The sequence below is a fragment of the Grampus griseus genome (assembly GCF_964374135.1).
Source record: "Grampus griseus genome assembly, chromosome: 20".
Classification (NCBI taxonomy): domain Eukaryota; kingdom Metazoa; phylum Chordata; class Mammalia; order Artiodactyla; family Delphinidae; genus Grampus; species Grampus griseus.
Window position 1 is genome coordinate 48,421,149 of NC_139014.1, and position 21,785 is coordinate 48,442,933.

A 21,785-nucleotide genomic window follows, 5' to 3' on the forward strand; every position below is an offset into this window, starting at 1 on the left:
CTAAAATTAAAAAACAATAAAACAAAAACCCCAGACATTACCAAATGTCAGCTAGGATGTGGAAAAACTAGAAAGTAACTCACATACTAACTAAAAATGGAAAATACCCCAAAGGTTAATTCACAGGAGGATGGATAAACAGACTGTGGGACAGTCATGCAATAGAATACTTCTTGGCAATAAAACAGAAAACTATGCAAGGCAGCCCGCTGTCCCCCTGACCAGGCTTCTTCCAGAAGTCCACTGCACTTGGTTCACTTCCAGATGCCCCAAATGGGGTAAGCCCTACATTTGCAAGGACTCATTCATGACCTTGCCCATTAACTTCCCAGGATGGGCACCTAAAAACTCCTAGGGAAGTGCAGGATGGACTCTGTGCAGCCTACTTTCCCTGGGAATCTTCATCTCCTACCAGCAGCATGGCCTTTTCCTTGTTTAGCTAGGTTTGGGCTTGCTTCTCAGCTGTCAGGATGAACAATATATGGCTAGTGATACACACTTATATAACAGATTTATGAATAAGGGTAATGAAAAGATTAACACAGGAATCAGGACAGTGGTGAACTCTGGCGAGAAAGAAGGGGATGCAACTGAAGAGGGACTCACAGGGAGTTTGAGAGCAGGGGTGCTGACCTATCTCTTGGTTTGGGGTGGTGGTTCACAGTGCTCACCCTCTAAAGCAAGAGCCACAGCCCTTCCAGCCTGGGAGTGAACGTTCTATCATGACCAGTGACAGCATGCACAGCTGTGTCAACGAGAATTCTGTTCATGTGACTTCAGGGTGAATCATTATCAGAGCTAGAAAAATGAGCCAACTGCAGTAGTATCAACTAAACCTTCTCATGAACTTCTTTGTGCCCGTAGTTAGGTGGTAACACTCTTGGGGGCAAATGGGAAAAGCAAACTAATTCAAAAACCTTAGGCTGCACTCAAGCTAACATGTGAAGCAAAAGTATCCACACAGCCACTCACAAGAGCAGATTGCATGTCAACCTCCTACCCTACCAAGCCAGGAGAAAAGCACCTCTGAGTGCAGTACAGACAAACAGATATAATACTGATCTTTCAGATTAAACTCCTCCGAAACTATAGATATCATATCATTCAAACTCCACACAAAAGAAATAATTCCTAGCAAAAATACTGTGTAAAATACACGTAGGCATGCAGATATTCATTCATTCATTCATTTAGTGAGCTTAGGCCCAAATGGTCCAGATTGGTGGTGAAACTATCTAGACCAATTAGAATAGGCAAGCATTCACTGTCCTTCCTCAGAAGCAAACACATACCTCAGTTTTTTTCCCCCTATTAATTAATTAATCAATCTATCTATTTATTTATTTATGGTTGTGTTGGGTCTTTGTTGCTGCGCGTGGGCTTTCTCTAGTTGCGGCGAGCAGGGGCTACTCTTCATTGCGGTGGATGGGCTTCTCATTGTGGTGGCTTCTCTTGTTGCAGAGCACGGGCTCTAGGCGCACAGGCTTCAGTAGTTGTGGCTCGCGGGCTCTAGAGCACAGGCTCAGTAGTTGTGGCGCACAGGCTTAGCTGCTCCGCGGCATGTGGGATCTTCCTGGACCAGGGCTCGAACCCGTGTCCCCTGCATTGGCAGGAGGATTCTTAACCACTGCGCCACCAGGAAAGTCCCATACCTCAGTTTTTGAAGTCTATCCATTTCTTCAGTTTTGAGTTCATTCAATTCCTTTGTTCTTCTGGAAGTTTCAGCCTCAAGCCAACTGAGCCTAGAGGATGGTATCAGAGTCACCCTAACTCTCCTCAAACCAGCCAGGACTCCCTGGGGCTCCAGTCTGGGCTCCACTGTTGGCTTCTTAGGTGACTTCGAAGTACTTTAAGCAGGCAGATGGTCAATAAACATAAGAAGTGTGACTACACCACTCAACAATCTCAACTAGTTGTGAAAATGACTAGATGACGTAGAACAGCCCTGCTGCTTTGGTTTTTCTCTACCTCAGAAACATACAGTTACCTCTGTTTTTGCATTTTGTCCATTTCTTCGGCTTTTAATTCTTCTAATTCCTTTAATCTTTTGGAAATTTCAGCATCAAGCCAAGTGAGTCTAGCAGACAGTACAAAAGACTCAGACCAATTCTGCCTTGACCTGCAGGTAGCATTACCACATAAAGAGACCAGGAGTCAGGATCCCCCAGAGCACCAATCCTGGCCCCATTAAAGACTCAGGAGGTAACGCAGCCTCTGGGCCAGTAAAGCTCTCCGTGTAACGTTTCATGTAAAAAGACATTCACCCGCAAGAGCACTCCTAGTGAGTGTGCAGAGCCACAAAAAAGAAATACCCACGAATATTCTCGAGAAAACTAGCCATTGCTGCAGTTAGGACTTCTTGCTCAGCTGTAAAACAAAGCTGTTCCTGTATCTTCCCGCTCAAAGAAATGGGCTCCCAGGAGAGCCCTAAAGGCAGAGAAAAGTCAAATAAAAACAGAAAGGAAAAGCTGACTCGGAACAACCTTACTGTATGTGTTAGGGCTTGATGCTTTCAGTTTAGGGTACGTGAATAGTATCAAATTATCTAATGGTCCACTTTCGCTTTAGCTTCCCTATAATTGCAAGAACAATTCCAGCCAAATGAATGCAGAGCAACCTGTTTTCACTGCTCTCTTGTCATGGAATGGCCTCACCTCATCACCCCCTATTTAAAGCCTATTCTTTAAGTCCTAATTGATTTTCCATCTCCCTCCACAAAGCATAGATCTCTGCAGAGGTGTCCTGTCCCCGTTCTGAACTCTCTCAGCTCTTAACTCTTCAGTTCTCAGGGGACATACGATGTTCTATCTTAAATTATAGTCAGTGATATGTCCTCTCTACTAAGCAGCGCCTGGGATTCTGTCCTTTTTGCCCCCCTTTTTAAAAGTCTCCAGAGAGCTCACAACTGTACCATATACAAAACAAGCAATTGGTAGACAACTGACACATACATAATTTTTGAATGAATTAGACAAGGAATAAAAAAGGGGTTCACTGTCTGAGCTGCATAATTTGACAGAAAAGTTTAGTGATTTCCATTTTAAATAGCCAACTTTATACATGGGAAAGAGAAGAGTTCACTTTACAATCCTCGTGAAAGGGGGCCTTTACTTTTCAAAGACTTGACGAACGCCAGGACAAACCTCACTGCTTCGTGCTCAACAGCACCTCTCAACTGACTTTCCTCTTGAGTATCTTCTTTCTGGAGAGACTGTTCTTTTGCGGCATCTTTGGGGCTAGATTTCACCTTTAGCCAGGCAGCACTGCAAAAAAATGGAAAACTATGCCTTTGTAATCATTCACTCCACATCCAATGACTCGTAAAAGGTGCCAGCTCAGAGAAGACAAGAGCGTTAAATTAATGGTGATCTACAGGATGGGGCTCTGAATTGGAAACTGAATGTAAAGCAGAGTGAGATCCTCCAGGGTTCAGGCTCAGTGTCAAAGGAGAGAAGTCTTCCTTTGCTTCATAGAAGCAATCACTATTGTAAATGAAAAAGCAACTGTCCATTACAGAATAATGGGTGAACCTCAACAGAACCCTGTTTTAATATATAGCTTTGGGTCACTGATTACATTCCACGTTACATAGCAACTTTGTGCCTTTATGAGGCCTAATACAGCACTTTGAGCCCGTAAGCCTTATGCCCTCCCCTCCCCCACCGACCACACATACACTCTAGAAGACAGTCCACTGTATATTTGGTTTGCAATACAAACTCCAACCAACTGCTGTTTTTATGAGCTTACAACTGAATTCACATCTCTATACTAACACGTATATAAAAATACAGATTTTTTTTTTTTTTTTTTTTGCCACGTTGGGTGGCATGCGAGATCCTAGTTCCCCAACCAGGGATCGAACCCATGCCCCCTGCAGTGGAAGCACGGAGTCCTAACCACTGGACTGCCAGGGAATTCCCCAAAAACAAAGAATTTAGAGCAGAGAAACAAAAGCAAAAAAGCACATGCACTGTGAAATCAGAAGACCTGATTTTAGTCCCAGCTCTGTTATATAAGCAAGACATTAGATTCGCTGGACACTGTTTCTTCAGCTTTAAAGTGAGAGTCGAGGAATAAGCATAACCATCCGTTCACAGTCATTCAGAGTCTTCGGGGACTCCATCCCACCAGGCTTCTCACCGTGTCTCCTGCCCGCCTCTTAAAAGCTGAACCCTTCAAGTCACCTATCTTCTCACTTGTTCTCCTCCCCCCATTACTACTTTTGGCTGCCTTCCTTTTACTGTCCTACCTGCTGGCCCTTTCCATTGTGCTTTTGAGAACCACTGTCCCACAGTATACACGCTCCCCTTCACTTTTAAATTTTTTTTTCTATATATATATTCTATAAATTTATTTATTTATTTTTGGCTGCATTGGGTCTTCGTTGCTACGCACGGGCTTGCTCTAGTTGTGGCAAGTGGGGGCTACTCTTCATTGTAGCGCGCAGGCTTCTTGTTGAGGTGGCTTCTCTTGTTGCGGAGCACGGGCTCTAGGCGTGCGGGCTTCAGTAGTTGTGGCACATGGGCTCAGTAGTTGTGGCTCGCGGGCTCTAGAGTGCAGGCTTCAGTAGTTGTGGCGCATAGGCTTAGTTGTTCCGCGGCATGTGGGATCTTCCCTGACCAGGGCTCGAACCCGTGTCCCCTGCATTGGCAGGCGGATTCTTAACCACTGCGCCACCAGGGAAGTCCTCCCCTTCACTTTTAACCAATTCCCCAAAGACTACTTCCACCTAACTGGACTCTGCAGCCCCTGAAGGACAATGCCTTCTCCCCAGCTCCGTGGAATGGCGGGTCCTCATTCTCCATGTGCTATGAGTGAGGGTGACAAGGCAGTAACGTCAGCATTATCCTAACTGTCCCCTGCGGTCAGGACAGTGCCTATGAGATTTGCATGGTTTTATAATTCATATTGTCTTGACTTGGAATAGGAATTATTTTTAAATATTCATTCATTCAGCAAAGATTTACTAGATGTCTACTAAGATTTACTACATCAGGCACTGTACATTCAGATATAAGGAAGGCACAGTTCCTGGCCTCAAGTAACTAGGATCCACTGGGTGAAGAGACAAGTGAAGGGCAGCCCATGATCCTCCATACGGTGAACATGTCCACAGGGTATTGGGGTGACCCGTGGGAGTTACTCTACCCATAGCCAGGTAGGAAAGAGGAACCAATAGGCTTCTAGCAAAAAATGTCTCATGTATCTATTACTCATCCAAATAAGCTTTTCTCCTTAATGGGAACTAAGGATGCTGCTTTATTTGCTCTAAGGAGTAGGTCGCCTTTGATCTGTGGAGGAAAATAAAGTCAAATACCCAAATGGTTCCGTGAATTTTTACATACCATTTAGGAGATGCCAGTGGGGATGTGGGGTTTGGAGGTATCCAAGGAGCCTTATGGTCCTTCACAGGCTGCTGGTTCATTTTTAACCTGGAGGAGACTGTTGTCCGTTGCAACCTGCTTTTGCTGTAAGATTGGGGTGGTCTACTTTTTTCAGCTTTGTGGAGTCCCTGCAAGAGATAACTATGAATTATAAAGCCAAACGGATATCAAAGAAACTGGCTGTAACCTCTCTGGCTTACTGAAGCTTCAAATGGCCCTATGATGTTCATACACCCATTCAGCAAAAACCTAAGTGGAAAGCACTGTAGCAGAAATTTGGGGAGGGTACAAATTACACTGAAACAACTTTGGTTGTGGGGAGAGCGGTGGAGGCATAAAACTGGAATCCCTGGCTTGGCCGTCTTTATATATATATATATATATATATATATATATATATATATATATATATATATATATATATATATATATATATATATATATTATTTTTTTAAAAATAATTTTTCCTAACTAAACAAAAGAGGTAAATTGTAAAACATTCTTGGTTAAAACGCATCTCTGAGTCTTAGGCTTCCCATCTGTAAAATGGGAGCTAATGTGTTCACGAATTTCTAGAAGATTAAAAGGGCTAATGGAGGAGGAGCACGATGGTGGAGGCAGAAAGGCACACGCCATCTAAACAGAATGGCTACTGTAAAACACTGTAGAGGATGAGGCTGCCTCGGAGGAGAGCACCAGGCTGAATTTACACAGGCTGAATCGTGATTTCCCAATGACCCCCCTTAAGAGTTTGTTTGAAAAGGAATAAAGACGATCTTAATCCATGATCTCTCAGTAACAGGTGATAATTGCCAATATCCTTTTTCTGGGATCACCTGACAATATGCAGGTTTGCTACATAAGCCTCTGGACAACCCATCAGACGGAAGTAACTACATTAAGGGTATTTAGACTAGGAGGTGGTCTTGTGGCCAGTTCTCCACTGGTAGGGCCTTAAGTTAACTTTTAGATAGAAGCTTAAAATATAATGTACTTTCAAGCCAGCTGGCTCCCAAAGCCATATTAGAAAGTACTCACCCTAAGATGCCTTCCAATATCAAATATTTATCGATATTTATCTTTAGCAGGAAATCTTAATCCCCTCAAATTTCACACTTCCAAATCAGAAGCAGAAAAAACCTGAATTTTAAAATAGGCTACCCAGTGAAGACCTTGGTGTCAAAACAGTTAGGCTCTAATTAAACCAGGACAAGAAAGAATGCCCTGCCCTTAGTAACAGTATTAAAACTTGTTGTTTTTTGTTAAAAGATAAAAATGACCTGGAGCTAAGCTTAGTTTAGATAGTTGGACTCAAGGGCTCTGGCATTCAAAGGCTTGAGAACTCAAATCCTAGCTCCACCTCTTACCAGCCTGTGTGACCTTGGACAATGTCAGATTAATACAAATGGGCCAGAAGAAAGGAGTGATTTCATACTTGCTGGAGTCTTGCCGGTGCCACAGTGTCTTTCTTCCTAAAGGGTGGCACATTCTCAGTCACAAGCTTCTTTTTCCCTGCTCTTGTTTTTGCCAGGGCTAATGCCTCTTCTTTGAAGTTCGCATTTTGGTCTACAACAGATGGAGCTTCTTCCGGAAGGATATCCGCATCTAATACATCAAGCTCGTTTTCCAACCTCTGGGTCACTGGAAGCTCTATATCAGGTTGATACTTATCTACATGGAGATTTCAGAAGGACAAATTGAGGGAAATGCTGTTCAAATCAAGTGAGAGTGATTATCTAGAGACAGATAAGCTCACAATAATACCCTGTTAAAAACTGAAGTGTTTTGCTATCCAAGTTGCTCCTAATCCTATGACTCCTACTGCAGTTCTACAAGCAGAAACCTAAGTGCCATGGCTGACTCCCTGAATCTCACCTCCCACATTTACTTATTCACCCGGTCCCTCAGATCCCAGTTCTTAAATATGTCTTGTCCTTCCTTCCCTTCTGCCACTACCCAAGGTCAGGCTTGCAATATCCTGTGACTGTAACAATAGCATCTTCTAACTGACCCCTTCTTCATCTTCAATCACACCTTCTCCTGGCTACCATAATTATTTTTTTCAATGTAAATATTTAAATATCACTTCTCAAAACCTTCAATGGCTCCTAAGTTGATAGAGAATAAAGTCTGAACTCCATACATGACATACAACCTGCAGTGGAAAAGAAAGTAAAACTGTCTTTATTTGAAGATGAGATATTTCCTACATAGAAAAAAAATCCAAGAGAATCTACAGATAAGCAATTACAACTAAGAACAGAGTTCAGCAAGGTTTCTGGATAAAAGAAGAAAAATATACAAAAGTCAATATCATTCCCACACATCAAAATAACTAATTAGAGAAAACATAAAAGAAAAAATACGCCATTAACATTAGCAACTAAACTGTAAGGCACTAAGGAAGAAATCTAATGAAAGGTGTACAAGACTTTTACAGAAAATATTCAAAGGTATTTTAAAGGACATGAAAGAAAATTTGGATTAACTGTATTCATGAATGAAAAAATACTGTAAAGCTGTCAATTCTCCTCAAAGTGATCTACAATTTCAAATGCAAGTTCAATTAAAATCCCAACAGATTTTTCTGGGGATCTAAACAGGTTAATGCTAAAATTCTTATGAAGTGTAAAATCCCAAGATAGCCCAAATAATTCTGAAGAACAAAAAAGTGGGGAATAGGGCAGGGGTGGGAGTCTTATTTTCCCAGAGATCAAGTGTTCGTGATAAAGCTGTAATAATGAAGGCAGTGTGGGAGCGATACAGGAAGAGGCAGAAACCAATGAAGCAGGATGGATATGACAAAGGCAGTATGACAAATCAGTGAATATGAACTGGATTGTTCAATAAATAGTGCTGAAATTATTAGTATCCACAGGTAACAAAATAAAAATTTAACTGTTCAGCGTGAGGATCCTTGCCTCAAACTGAACGCTTATATTATAAATGGAACAAAGCCCTAAATGTGAAAGGAAAACTTTAAAGATTTTAGAAGAAAATATAGGAGAATATGATTATGACATCAGGGCAGAAAAGGCTTTCTTAAAGTCAAATAATGTTAACATATTTAAACTTAATTACATGAAACTACAACTTCCTTTTGACAAAAAGACACCATAAAGTCACAGACAAGCCAGAGTCTGGAAGTACATCTCTGTAATGCATATAACTAATATAAGCTTAATATATAGAATATGTAAAGAACGCCTATGAATCTGTAGGAAAAACCAACAATCCAACAGAGAAACAGGCAAAGGATAGAAAACGGCAATTGAGAGAGAAAATCTGAACCGTCAATAAAAACATGAAAAGATGATCATCACTAATCAGAAAAACTGAAATTAAGACAATGAGGTACCATTTCACACCCATCGGATTAGGGGGGAATTTTTAGTGTGACAATACCACGTATAAACAAGGATGTAGAAAAACAAGTGCTCTCACAAGCTACTAGTGCAGGAGTAAACTAGCACAGCTACTTGAAGCCTCACCCACACTGTCACCCAGCAGTTTCACTCCTGGGCACAGACTCAGCCTAGAGGAACCCTCACGCTTACACAGGAAGACATGAACACAGATATTCACTTCATCAGTGTTTGTAACAGCAAAAAAGTGGAAACGACCCAAATGTCCATCAATAAGAACTGAGAATAAACTATGGTATATTCATACAAGGGAAACCTATCCAGTGGTTGAATTAATAAATTAGAATTCATGTATAAATATGAACAAGTCTTACAAACGTAAGTGGAGGGGAAAGCAAACTGCAAATGTTGCATTTGTAAGATATCACTGACATGAAACGCATAGCATATGAAACAATACTTTATAGTGTTTATGGATAGAGACATAAGCAGTACAAGTATAAAAACAGGGCAGGTCCATATTATAACAACAAGAGTAACCTCTGGTGAGGGAGGGAGGGAGGGGTATAGAATGGGGAGAGAAATATAAAAGGCACTTCAGCTGTAGCTGTCATATTTTATTTCCAAAAAAAATTCTGAAGCGAATAAAACAAAAATGTGAAAGTTTGTTAAATCTGGCTAGTAGATATACAGGTATTTATTATTTTCATTCTTTTTCTATATATTTTAAATATTTCATAATAAAAGGAAAACTACATTTAGACTACTTTAATCCGGCCAAAGGCCAGATGCTCCTTGCACCACTTTTTTAATCTGGTACTTTTCAAGGTCATGGAAGTTATGCTGCAAGGATATATAAATTGGAAGGAAAGAATGCTTAGACTAAATCCTCAGTCTAAAACTTATTAATCCCCAAGTTTACATATAGCAAGGCAACTCTGACCTCTAGGTCCTGATGCCTTTTCAGTTCTGACTTGCATAAATCAACTGCAAATGTAGTACAAGTTCCAGAGGCAGCTGAGTTTGAGGACATTGCTGGTGATGGGGAGGGAACCAGCATCCTTACATCTGACAAGTTATACTAATGCAATCAACCACTGCAAGAACATTTCAGAAGCCGCTAAAGAAACACGCCAGCCAACAATTATATAAATCACAAGATCAAGTCAGGCTCACACATATATCCCAACTGAAAAGACGGGGTTTTCCACCCAAGTGGCTCCCTATGACTTTTGCGGGGGGCGTTGGGAAGAAGGGACCTTAGGAACTCAGAATGGAGGTATTAGGTAGAGTGAGAGCTAAAACAGAAACAGAAACTGCAACCTTCTGAAATCCAGATTATAAAGACCAAAAAAATACCAATAAAATAAATAAGGGGGCTACCATATCCTTCCCCATGAGCAACTGTATTAAATTTGCAAAGCAGCTAACCATAATACCTCAATTTGTAATGATGATAACGACAGTGATTTTATGACCTGCCCTGACATCTGCACACATTTTCAGTATCTAACATAATTCGCATTCATATTTGAGGCTCACCATGACACACAGAGCAGGTGGGGCAATGATTACTACGGTTTTTCAGATGAGGAAGTAACAGTTAAGTGCTTTACTCAAGGTCACAAGGTCAGCAAGCAGCAGAGTCACATCTTCTGACTCTCTCAGTCCAGGGCAAGGCCCATTCATTCTGCCCTGTCAGGAACTACGGAGCTGTTCCACATAAACACATTTTCCAGATAACTGAAGCTCTCTTATTTCTTGATGAATTATCTAATTTGCTACTTACAACAACTAAGTCAGTTACATCGGATAAGGACCACAGGCGTACCTGAGACATCTTGCAGGTTCGGTTCCAGACCACCAAAATAGAGCAAATATCACAATAAAGCAAGCCACACAAATGTTTTGGTTTCCCAGTGCATATAAAAGTTATGTTTACACTATGTAGTATGTAGTCGATTAAGTGTGCAATAGCCTTATGTCTTTAAAAAATGTATATACCTTAATTAAAAAATACTGTATCACTAAAAAATGCTAACCATCACCTGACAATGCAGGGTTGCCACAAACCTTCCATTTGTAAAATCACAGTATCTGTGAAGCACAATAAAGTGAAGCACAAAAAAATAAGGTATGCCTGTATTATCCCCACTCACAGATGAAAAAATGAAGGTTCAGAGAGATTAAGTCATCAACCCAGGATCACAAACTGGCGGAGCTGGGACTAGAGTGAGGTCTTTCTGGTCCCCATTTTTCACACTGTGGTCTGTCTTCCTGCTTTCCCACATTGGTGCCTACATACAGTGAGTTTTATATTAGCAGGTTTCCCAACTTCTCTCTCTGAATCTGGTCCTCATCTTTCACAACTCAGTTATGGGCGCCTCTCATCTTTTAACTCATTTAGGGAACATATCTCTGTGTGCAGGCCTGGAAAGTTCACCACATTCCCTCCAGAGGATCATAAAGGAGCACCCAGATCTCAGGTTACTGTGATTTGCAGCTCAGAGGCCTTTTCTTGTTCTATTTCACTTCTTCACAGTCACTCATTTAAATGCCTAACTGTGTGTCGGCCTTGGGGCTACCACAGAGGATACAGCGGCAAATACACGTCACACCTGTCCTGAGGGAAAGGCTGGCAAAGGCAGCCTTCTGGTTAGAAAGAAGGCGTCATACTAGTTCTACCTGGCTACCAGTGAAGGGAACAGAATACCACATTACAGTGAGTAAACATCTAATAGTAACTGAGTAAGTTAGGTTTTGTTACATTCATGATAGAGGCAGTGCATTAAGCTACAGACTTCCACAGAATTAGTTTAGACTGAGACATAAATGAAAACCAGACTGATATATAACTTTCAAATCGGTAGAGGAAACAAAATGAAACAAGAACTTGATTAACATAATAAATTACAACAAAGAAAAAAAAGTGGCAAGTGGAAAACAAAAAATAAGGTGGAAAGAAGTTCAAAGGTGCTATTAATCTCAGTAAATGTAAGTAGGTTAAATATAGAACTCTACAACAGGGTTAAAAACACCAACAATAAACTATTTATAAGAGACATTCTTAAAATAAAACAGTGAAGAAAAACTGAACATAAAGGGATGGAAAATGTTATTCTAGGTAAATGCCAAACAAGTTAGGTAGATGAAACAATATTAATATCAAACAAAACAGAATCCAAAGCGAATGACGTTAAAAAGGCAAAGAGAGATATTTAATAATAACATACAAAATCCACAGAAAAAAGATTTATCAGGGCTTCCCTGGTGGCGCAGTGGTTGAGAGCCCGCCTGCCGATGCAGGGAACGCGGGTTCATGCCCCGGTCCAGAAGATCCCACATGCCGCGGAGCGGCTGGGCCCGTGAGCCATGGCCGCTGAGCCTGCACGTCCGGAGCCTGTGCTCCGCAACGGGAGAGGCCACAACAGTGAGAGGCCCGCGTATCTCTCTCACACACACACACACACACACACACACACACACACACACACACACACACACACACACACACACACACACACACACGATTTATCAGTAAGGAACGCTTATGCATCTAACAGCACAACTTCAAAATGTACAAAACAAAAATGAATAGAAATACAAAGAGAAATTTTAAAAGTCTCAAGAGACTTTAACATACCTTTATATCAGTCATCTACAGATCAAGTAAATAAAACCAGAAAACCATAGAAGAAAAAGAAATAAAAGGAATAAAGACTGGAAAGGAGGAAATAAACCAATGGTTATATTCATAGATGACATGACTATATACATTGCAAAACACAAATAATCTGCCCATAAATTATTAGAAATAAATTAGGTTATCAAAGTTCCTAGATATAAGATCAACACACAAAATTGACCATATGTCTGTATATCCACAATATTCAGTAAAAATCAACTTTTTAAAAAGATATCATTTACTGAAAGCATTGAGAGCACTGAAAATAGCAATACCAAGGAATAATTCTAAATAAAGATGAACAAACGCACACACACATTATAAGTTACTGAGAGTATTTAAAGACAACCTAAATGAATGGAGGGATATATACCCTGCTGGTGGATTGGGAAATATAATATTGTAAAGATAACAATTCCTCACCAAAATTCCAATAGGTTGTTTGTTGTTGGAGGGGGAGGGGATGAAAATTAACAAATTCTGATCCTAACATTTCTATGGAAATACCAAGGGTCAAGATTTGCCAAGACATTCTGGAAGAACAGGTACAAAAGCTGTTCTACCAGATATCGAGACTTAGAATAGTTAAGTAAGATAGTGTACACTAGCATAAGAACCAACAAATAAACCAGTGGAAGAGAAAAGAGGACCCAGAAACTGACCCACACATATGTGGACACAACTTATGACAAAAGTGACACTGTATGCCACTGTGGGGAAAGAATAATATTTTCAACAAAGAGTGCTAGCTCAACTACATATCCACCTGGAAGAAAATGAACCTTTTTTAGGAAACAACACAGGAAAATAGTTTCTTAATTTTGGCATAAGGAAAAGCTTCTTAAACAGGATCCAGAAACAAACCAAAAAACAAACAACCACCACCAAAAAGAACCTATACAGAAAAGATTGCTACATTGGAATACAGTGAAATTAAGAATTCTGTCCATCAAAACACACCTCGGCAACATTTAAAAGCAAGCTACATCTTATTTCTATGAGGATATTTACAACACAGGTAACTGAGAAAGGGTCCTATGTAGAATACTCCTACAAAGAACTCCTACAAATCAATAAAGAAAAGGAGAGAGAGAGAGAAAGGAAAAAAGGGAATAGAAAATGAGAGAGAGGGAGAGAGAGAGGGAGGGAGGACTGGTCAAGAGACTTGAACTGGCACTTCACAAAAGAAGACATGTAAATGGCCAATAAATATATGAAGAAGTACTCACCATTAAACATCCAGAAAACGTAACTAAAACCACAATGACAGCCTTACACATCAACCAGGTCGCCAAAATTTTAAAAACTAATAACAAGGGCTGGCAAGGATGTGTAGCAACTGTTCTCATACACGGTTGGTTGGAATATAAAAGGATAAAACTACTTTGAAAAAACTCTTTATTACAGTTGAACCAATACATACCCTGATGACCTAACAATTATACTCCTGGGAATAAACCCAACAGAAACACAGGCACACATGTACCAAGAGACATATATAAAAACGATCACAGTAGTTTCCCTTATAATCACCCCAAACTGGAAAAAACCCAATGATTAAAACAACAGAAGAGATAAATGGCCATATATTCGTACAATGGAATACAGCCATGAACATAAACAAATCACAGCTACACAAACAGAACAGATGAATCTCACAAAGTGTTAAGTGGACGAAGCCAGTCACAAGAAAATACCAATTGTGTGATTCTACTTTTTATAAAGTTCCAAATCAGGCAAAACCAAAGTACAGCATTAAAAATCACAGTGATAGTTAATAGAGGGGAAGAAGCAGGGGAAGGAGGTTGGAAGAGGAGAGTCTAGGGGGATTTCTTAGTGCTTGTGATGTTCCATTTCTTGACTTGGGTGGTGGTCATACACAAATGTTTGTTTTCTGATAACTGAGCTGTAAATTTATAGTGCACTTTTCTATCTGTACATTCCACTTCAATTAAAAGAAGGAAAACTAGTTTACTGGATTCATCCACACTCTGATATAAATGGCATATTAAAAAGTTCAATATTAAAATCTTAAAACTATTTTAAAATACTATCAATGTATATATGTCAGTTTAAGAAGGAAAAAAAAAGAGGAAAAGAAAATCTCTTAGCAAAACAGGAACAGAAGAAAATTTCCTTAACTTTCATATGCAGATTTGCCAAAAATCAATAGTCAGCATCACATATGAAAAAGCATTCCCTTTAAACTGGTAAGGGGGGGGGCACGCACAGGGAGTTGATGTCCACCATTACAGCTATTATTCAATATTACCCTGAATTAAAATCCATTCAATAAAGCAGAAAGAGGAAAAAAGAGAGGTATAAAAATTGCAAAGAGAGAGGCAAAACTTAAGTGAGCTCATCTATCTGGAAAAATACATAAAAGTTAACAAAACCTCATATTTCATCAAATCTGAAGTATCAAGTATAAGACGCGTCATTATTTTATGTATAAGACGTGTCATTATTTTATGTATAAGACGTGTCATTATTTTATGTATAAGACGTGTCATTATTTTATGTATAAGACGTGTCATTATTTTATGTATAAGACGTGTCATTATTTTATGTATAAGACGTGTCATTATTTTATGTATAAGACGTGTCATTATTTTATGTATAAGACGTGTCATTATTTTATGTATAAGACGTGTCATTATTTTATGTATAAGACGTGTCATTATTTTATGTACCAATACGAAATTTTAAAATATCGTCAAGTAATTGTAAGATATCATCAATTTAAGAATGCATCCCAATTTCAGAAATGTTCAAATGTAAACCTTAGAACCAATGAAATACAGTACCATAACAAATTAAAGATTTCGGCAAGGTGTCCGATAAAAGAGCAATGTACAAATCCAACAGCTCTCCTATAAGTAGCAATAACCAATTTCAAAATGAATTTTAAAAACAGATTCCATTCACAATAGCAATAAAAACTGGAAATCAACCTAACAAGAAATTTAGGAATTCCTATATATTCCTACGTCAGGGATTATCATATGCAGAAAGTTATAAAATTCCACTGAAGGGATGGAAAAGGGGCATGAATAAATTGATAGATCATATTGTAAAGATGTCATTCCTCTCCTAATTAATTTATGAACTCAATGTAATACCAATCGAACTCCCAACAGCACTTTTCATGGAACTTGACAAGCTCATTCTAAATTCCTCTGAAGATAAGCAATCACCATCAGCAAAATTTTGAAAAGCACAACAACAAAGAGGAAAGAACTACCTCTTAAAATATTAAAATATGTAGGAAAGAATGATGATTTTGCCTACAAAATTAAAAATTTCTGGGAATTCCCTGGCAGTCCAGTTAGGTTAGGACTTGGTGCTTTCACTGCCAGGGTCCCGGGTCAAGCCCTGGTCAGAGAAGTAAGATCCCGCAAGCCTCGTGGCACAGCTGAAAAAAGTAAATAAAATAAATAATAAAAATAAAATCTTCTGTGCCAGAAAAGATATCATAAACAAAATTCAAAAGTAAGTGTCTAAGAGAAAATATTTACAATACATGTAAACCAGAAAAGGATTAAGATCCAAAATATATAAAGAACTTCTATATACCCATAAGCAAAAGACAGAACCCAGCAGGGAGATGGCAAAGGATATGAACAGATAAATCACAGAAGAGGAAATAAACAAGGCTAAGGAACACATGAAAGAAAAACCTTCCTGACTAGGAATCAGGGAAACACAATATAAAACAGTAAGGTACCATTTTCCACCAAGAGACTGGAAATTTTTTATATTTCATTATATAAAGTACTTGGCAAGGATATGGGGAAATACATATTGATGGTCACTGCTAAACAAAACATAATTGCATGCCCATTTTCAAGGGCAAGCTGGCAGTATCTGTTTAAATGTGCACACCACATAAGCTTGCAACTCTGCTTATTGGAATAACGAGAATTTATTACCTACGTAAAAAAAGATCATATGTATCAACCAAACGTGTGTTTGTGTAGATATGTATATGTCTATCGTTAAAATGTAAATAAAGAAACTTAAAAAAAAAAAGCAGGGTTCTAACTTTCAGCTCTGCAGGGATTTACTTTGGTTAGCCCAAATGCTATGGTGCAGGAAAAGGGAATTTTACTTTCTCCATCCTCCTCTAAGGAAAAATACTCCGGCCTCCAGCCTAAGGAAGCATTTTGGCTGCTATTCCTTTATCCTAGTTCAAGTGCACCTACTGTGGACTAGGCTTTAAATCCTGACCCAGGGGAGCAACTGTTACAGTCCAGACAATTTCAAAGAATAAAGTATCTTGTAATAAACACTTTAGGACACATACCAGCAAGAAGCTTCTTTGCCACTGAAGGTCCTCTTGTTTCCTGTGGAAATACCTCCTTTGCTACAAAGGGCCTCCTCTCACTCTTTGGTGATGTACTTCGCCATCTCTCTAAGGCCCTTTGGCTACCAATAGGAAATCTGCTCTGAATTTCACTGAAACATTTCTTTGCCTTTTTTGGTGACAGTGTCTTTTCCAGGAGGGATTCCAAAGCCTGCCATGAAACAGTTAATCATTCTCTTAGTTTATCTCACAAAAGTCTGACTTCTCAATTATAAAACTGAAAATGGGAACTCCAGAGAAACTCATTATTAAATGGCTATCTCTAATTGTTAATGAAACATCACTTAATTTTAAAACTTGGTTATTTAGGAATCCAATTAATAAAAGAATTCTGCATGTTCTTTTACATGTTTAGCTCACTAAAGCCAATAGCAAAAAAATAAAGAATATGAACACTCTTAACGGCATCCAAATTCTAAAATTAAGGATTCCTATTTTAAAAACTAACCACAGTCTTCAGAATATAATCCTATATGCTATATAAGCATTTTAATTCTCAATGAAAACCTCATAAACTTAAATTATCCTTTAAGTGGGCACACAGACTGTATTTAATGCACATCTTCATAAACTAAAGGAAACCTACCATGCCCAGTGGCTCTGGTCACTCATCTACCACAACGGGGGAGATCTGTGCCCCTCTACCCCTTCTAAGAGAGGTATGTCCTCTAACAAGTACCCACTTGTCACCAGGCAGCAAGGGCCCAGTCTCCCTCCAGTCAGTACAAGTTAAGGACAACTGAACACAGCCAGGGACATTTAGTTCAGATGACAGTAAGGCAATAAGAAAATAATAAGCTATGGGTTGGTGCCGTAGACATCAACAAGAAAGAATAAATTTCTTGTGCTACTGAATATTTTCAAATGTAGAGGAGACAAACATTATATTTAAGAAACATTATGTTAAGGCACTTCTGCTCAAAATTTGGGAAAGGGACTATATCTCTTGAGATCCTTTCTAGGATTAGCAAGATACGTCCTCTAAATGAAATCATCTGGCCAATAAATATTTCTTATGGATAAGTTTAAAAAGCACCACATAACTTGATATGCTACCTAAAGGTCTCCATTTGACAATAACATTCCTGATAGTAAGTTCTATACACACGAATGTAACCAACGTAAATCACAAACATATTTGCTGGATAATGAAACTGTAAAGGCAGAAGGGGACTTAAAGATCATCAAGGGCTAGTTAATGGTAGAACTGGTCTGTCACTTAGTCTCTAACTCTTCCCACTACAGCATCCTTCCTCTACAGCCAACAGCTTACTGTGTCACACTAACAGAAAGGCCATCCTTCTATTTGTGGATGAAAATGTGTGGCGCAGTGGAAATAACAGTGGCATGGGAGTCAGAAAACAGGCATTGGATTTCCAGCTATCGAGAGAAGTAACTGTGTCATGTCTCTGACCTTTTTTTTTAATCTGTAAAATAAAAGTAATAAAACCTATTGCAAATCACAGCAACGCAGTAAGGATGAAATGACAGCACTCCACAAACTTCAAAGAACTATAAAGATTTAAGGACACAGTGTTTTTGCTGTCTTTGTCATCAATAAAACTAAAAACACTATCCATTCCTGACTAGTACATACCGGTTGTGATTTCCAGAAGTCTCTAGCCATAGCACAAGACTTTAGACTCTGCTTCCATATATTTTTGTGTTTCTTTTTTTCAAAAATCTATCTAGATTGCACACTGATATTCTAATCTAAGCACTAATCTAAACAGTGCGTTACTGTTTTCCTTTTGTATGCTAATAAGTTCTTTTGGTCACGGTATGGAACATTCTGTTTAATTAATGGACCTGGTTAAGAGTTGTTATGTGTTCTAGACTCAAGTCACCAATTCTCAAAGCAATGAAATACAATATAGACTAGATTGTAAAAACAAAATTAAAATGAAGTGCTTCTTCTGCCCTCTGCAAAGCTTGAATTTACTAGGTACCAGCTTTGTCTTGTATTCTCCACAAATCTCAATGAAATTAGGCAATGGTAAACATTACTTCCCTGCTTAGAAACAATGCACTTTAAACAAAAATCGGAGTCAATTTCATACCTCAGTTTGTTGCAGGATATCTATCACCACATCAGGGACAGAAGAATTGGCCTCCAGCTTGGCAGAACAGAGTGAAAGCTGGCGGATGAGACTGCCCAATTCCTTGCACCAAATAGGAACTGCGTGCTCCACCCGGTCAGTAAACTGAGTAACAAACATCTGTAAGGCCCGAATGGCTCCTCGATGGGCAGCTGCCAGCCTGGACACTGCCCATGACTGGCAATAAATGAGATGCGAGAGTTATTTCAATACTCACAACTTCTAAACGTTAACCCAACCCTTACGAACATTTATAGCCAATCTTCTATGTAAGAACAACTTCTACTGTAAAAACTTTTTCATAGTAAAGGGAATTGTAAAGCTTAAAGGTTTTCTAATGAAAAAGTCTTTTCCCTTTCATGCTCAGTTTCTTATACCAGGAGCAACAACAAAAATCTATTTTCAGAACCTGTTTCTTGGAAGATGAGCCCATATTCAGAATATGTAAGATGCTCACTCCCTAATAGGTTTCTACAAGCACTGAAAATAATATTAGTGCAGAGAACCCACACATAATACTAACAAAATACTGGAAATGTAGTTTATAAGTAGTATTAATCATAATTAAATTGCATCATACCTTCTTAGTATGTTTAATTTTATGTGGACTCAATTTATCCAATTCTTCCTGGATTTCTTTAACCTGTTTTGTAAAGGGGGGAGAAATGAAAACTTCGTACCTTTCCACTGATCTTTTCTGTAGAAAAGGATACACTTTCTCTTGTCCAAATATAACCATTATTATTATTATTTTTTATAAATTTATTTATTTATTTTTTGGCTGCGCTGGGTCTTCGTTGCTGCGTGCTTTCTCTAGCTGTGGCGAGCAGGGGCTACTCTGCGTTGCGGTGCGTGGGCTTCTCATTGCAGTGGCTTCTCTTGTTGTGGATCACGGGCTCTAGGTCCAAGGGGTTCAGTAGTTGTGGCTCGCGTGCTCTAGAGCGCAGGCTCAGTAGTTGTGGTGCACGGGCCTAGTTGCTCCACGGCATGTGGGATCTTCCTGGACCAGGGCTCGAACCCGTGTCCCCTGCATTGGCAGACGGATTCTTAAGCACTGCGCCACCAGGGAAGTCCCAAATATAACTCTTATTAATTCAAGTCACTTGAAAATGAAACAAGGCTCTTCATTCATTCACCCCCAAAGTAGCTATTGGTTTCCAGTTCGAGATGGTGACTAGAGCACAGGGTTCACCTTCCATCCCTTGGTCCCCAATGTAAGAGGAATTTAACGTGAAGGAGTGAAGGTGAAGGTGACTCTGGAAAGGTAGGAGGGCCAGATCAGGATGTCTTCAGTGCTGTGGCTAAAGAATTCAGCTTCCACCCTCTAAGTAACGGCGAGCCAATCAAACCTTTCAAGCACAGCTCTGATTCATGATTCAGAACAATCTTTACGGCAGCAGCGCAGAGTAAAAAACAAAATGAACCCAACAAGAATACAAAACAAAATCTAACTCAGGCATTATCTTTTAAATGAAACAGTCCAGTTTCGGGTTCAGCAATAAGGCTAACACGTGAGCTAAGTGGCCAGAAATGAGTTCAAGGCTTACTAATGAGTAAGGCGATAAAGTTAAAACAAACATTTAAAAATTCTATCCACAATGTAAAAAATGTAAATGCCTGCTTATCGGCCACTCCATGTGTCCTGAAAGACACTTAACACATTCTTCACTCTTTACTATTTAGTAAAGACAATTAAACTATTTACTATCTACTAAGCTTCTAATACACAATAAACATGAGACAGATGGGAAACTAACAAGGTCCCTATCCTCTAAGACTATAAGGTGCATTACTGGGGACCACAGGTTTCAGGGTAACTGATCCACTTAAATTTATCTGCAAAAATATGGGCTGTATAAGCATTTTTTTCTGGGGAAAGGACACATAGCTCTTAGTAGATTCTCAAGAGTCTATGACCCCAAAAAGTAAAGAAAAAAACAAAAACAAAAACTCCCCCAGTATTTAAAGAGTTTGGCCAGGGACTTCCCTGGTGGCATGGTGGTTAAGAATCCGCCTGCCATTGCAGGGGACACGGGTTTGATCCCTGGTCCGGGAAGATCCCACATGCCTTGGAGCAACTAAGCCCATGCGCCACAACTACTGAACCTGCACTCTAGAGCCCACAAGCCAAAACTATTGAGCCCGCGCACCACAACTAGTGAAGCCCGTGTGCCTAGAGCCGGCACTCTGCAAGAAGAGAAGCCACTGCAATGAGAAGCCCACGCACCACAATGAAGACTCACCACGTGGTGAGACTGCACTCACGACGACTAAAGAAAGCCCATGCACAGCAACGAAGACCCAACACAGCCAAAAATTTTTAAAAAGTAAATAAATAAAACAAATAAATTTATAAAAAAAAAAGAGAGAAGGCATCGCAATGAGAAGCCCGTGCACCGCAACAAAGAGTAGCCCCTGCTCGCAGCAACTAGAGTAAGCCTGTGAGCAGCAACAAAGACCCAAGGCAGCCAAAAATAAATTATAAAAATTTTTTAAAAAGATAAAAATAAAATAAAGAGTTTGGCCATATACACATAATACACAAACACACATAAAGGCTGAGGACGAGAAGCAGAATTATTTGTCCACGTGTTCAGGAAATTCGGCCTCACAAACACATCAGAATTCATGTAGGATACCTGGTGCTGATATTCCTGAGACAAAAGGAAAACAGGAATTCCCTGAGAAGGTCCCCGGTCCCTGAGCCTCCTCACCTGCTGCTGGAGGACGTAGAGCATTCGGGCAGAACGGACGGCCTGCTCCTTCCTCCTGACACGGATTCTCCGCTCTTCATCTGGATCCAAAGCTTCTTCCATGCGATCTGAAAATATTTTTCCCCCAAGAGTGGATTATAAACCACACATTAAAAACTTATAAAAACTT

The 21,785-nt window shown here is 39.5% G+C and overlaps 1 protein-coding gene across 1 annotated transcript in view; it reads right to left on the reverse strand.

Moving 5' to 3' along the window:
- KIAA0753 overlaps window positions 1-21,785 on the reverse strand; it is a 55,618-nt gene that overhangs the window by 23,921 nt on the left and 9,912 nt on the right. Inside the window, exons 3-11 of the mRNA XM_082678851.1 lie at window positions 21,617-21,723; window positions 19,483-19,545; window positions 18,864-19,079; window positions 16,744-16,954; window positions 6,823-7,058; window positions 5,349-5,515; window positions 3,144-3,263; window positions 1,988-2,077; window positions 1,653-1,742 (exon numbers count right to left, since the gene is read on the reverse strand). Of these exons, the coding sequence (XP_082534977.1) occupies window positions 1,653-1,742; window positions 1,988-2,077; window positions 3,144-3,263; window positions 5,349-5,515; window positions 6,823-7,058; window positions 16,744-16,954; window positions 18,864-19,079; window positions 19,483-19,545; window positions 21,617-21,723 (1,300 nt within the window). The remainder of the gene's footprint in view (window positions 1-1,652; window positions 1,743-1,987; window positions 2,078-3,143; window positions 3,264-5,348; window positions 5,516-6,822; window positions 7,059-16,743; window positions 16,955-18,863; window positions 19,080-19,482; window positions 19,546-21,616; window positions 21,724-21,785) is intronic.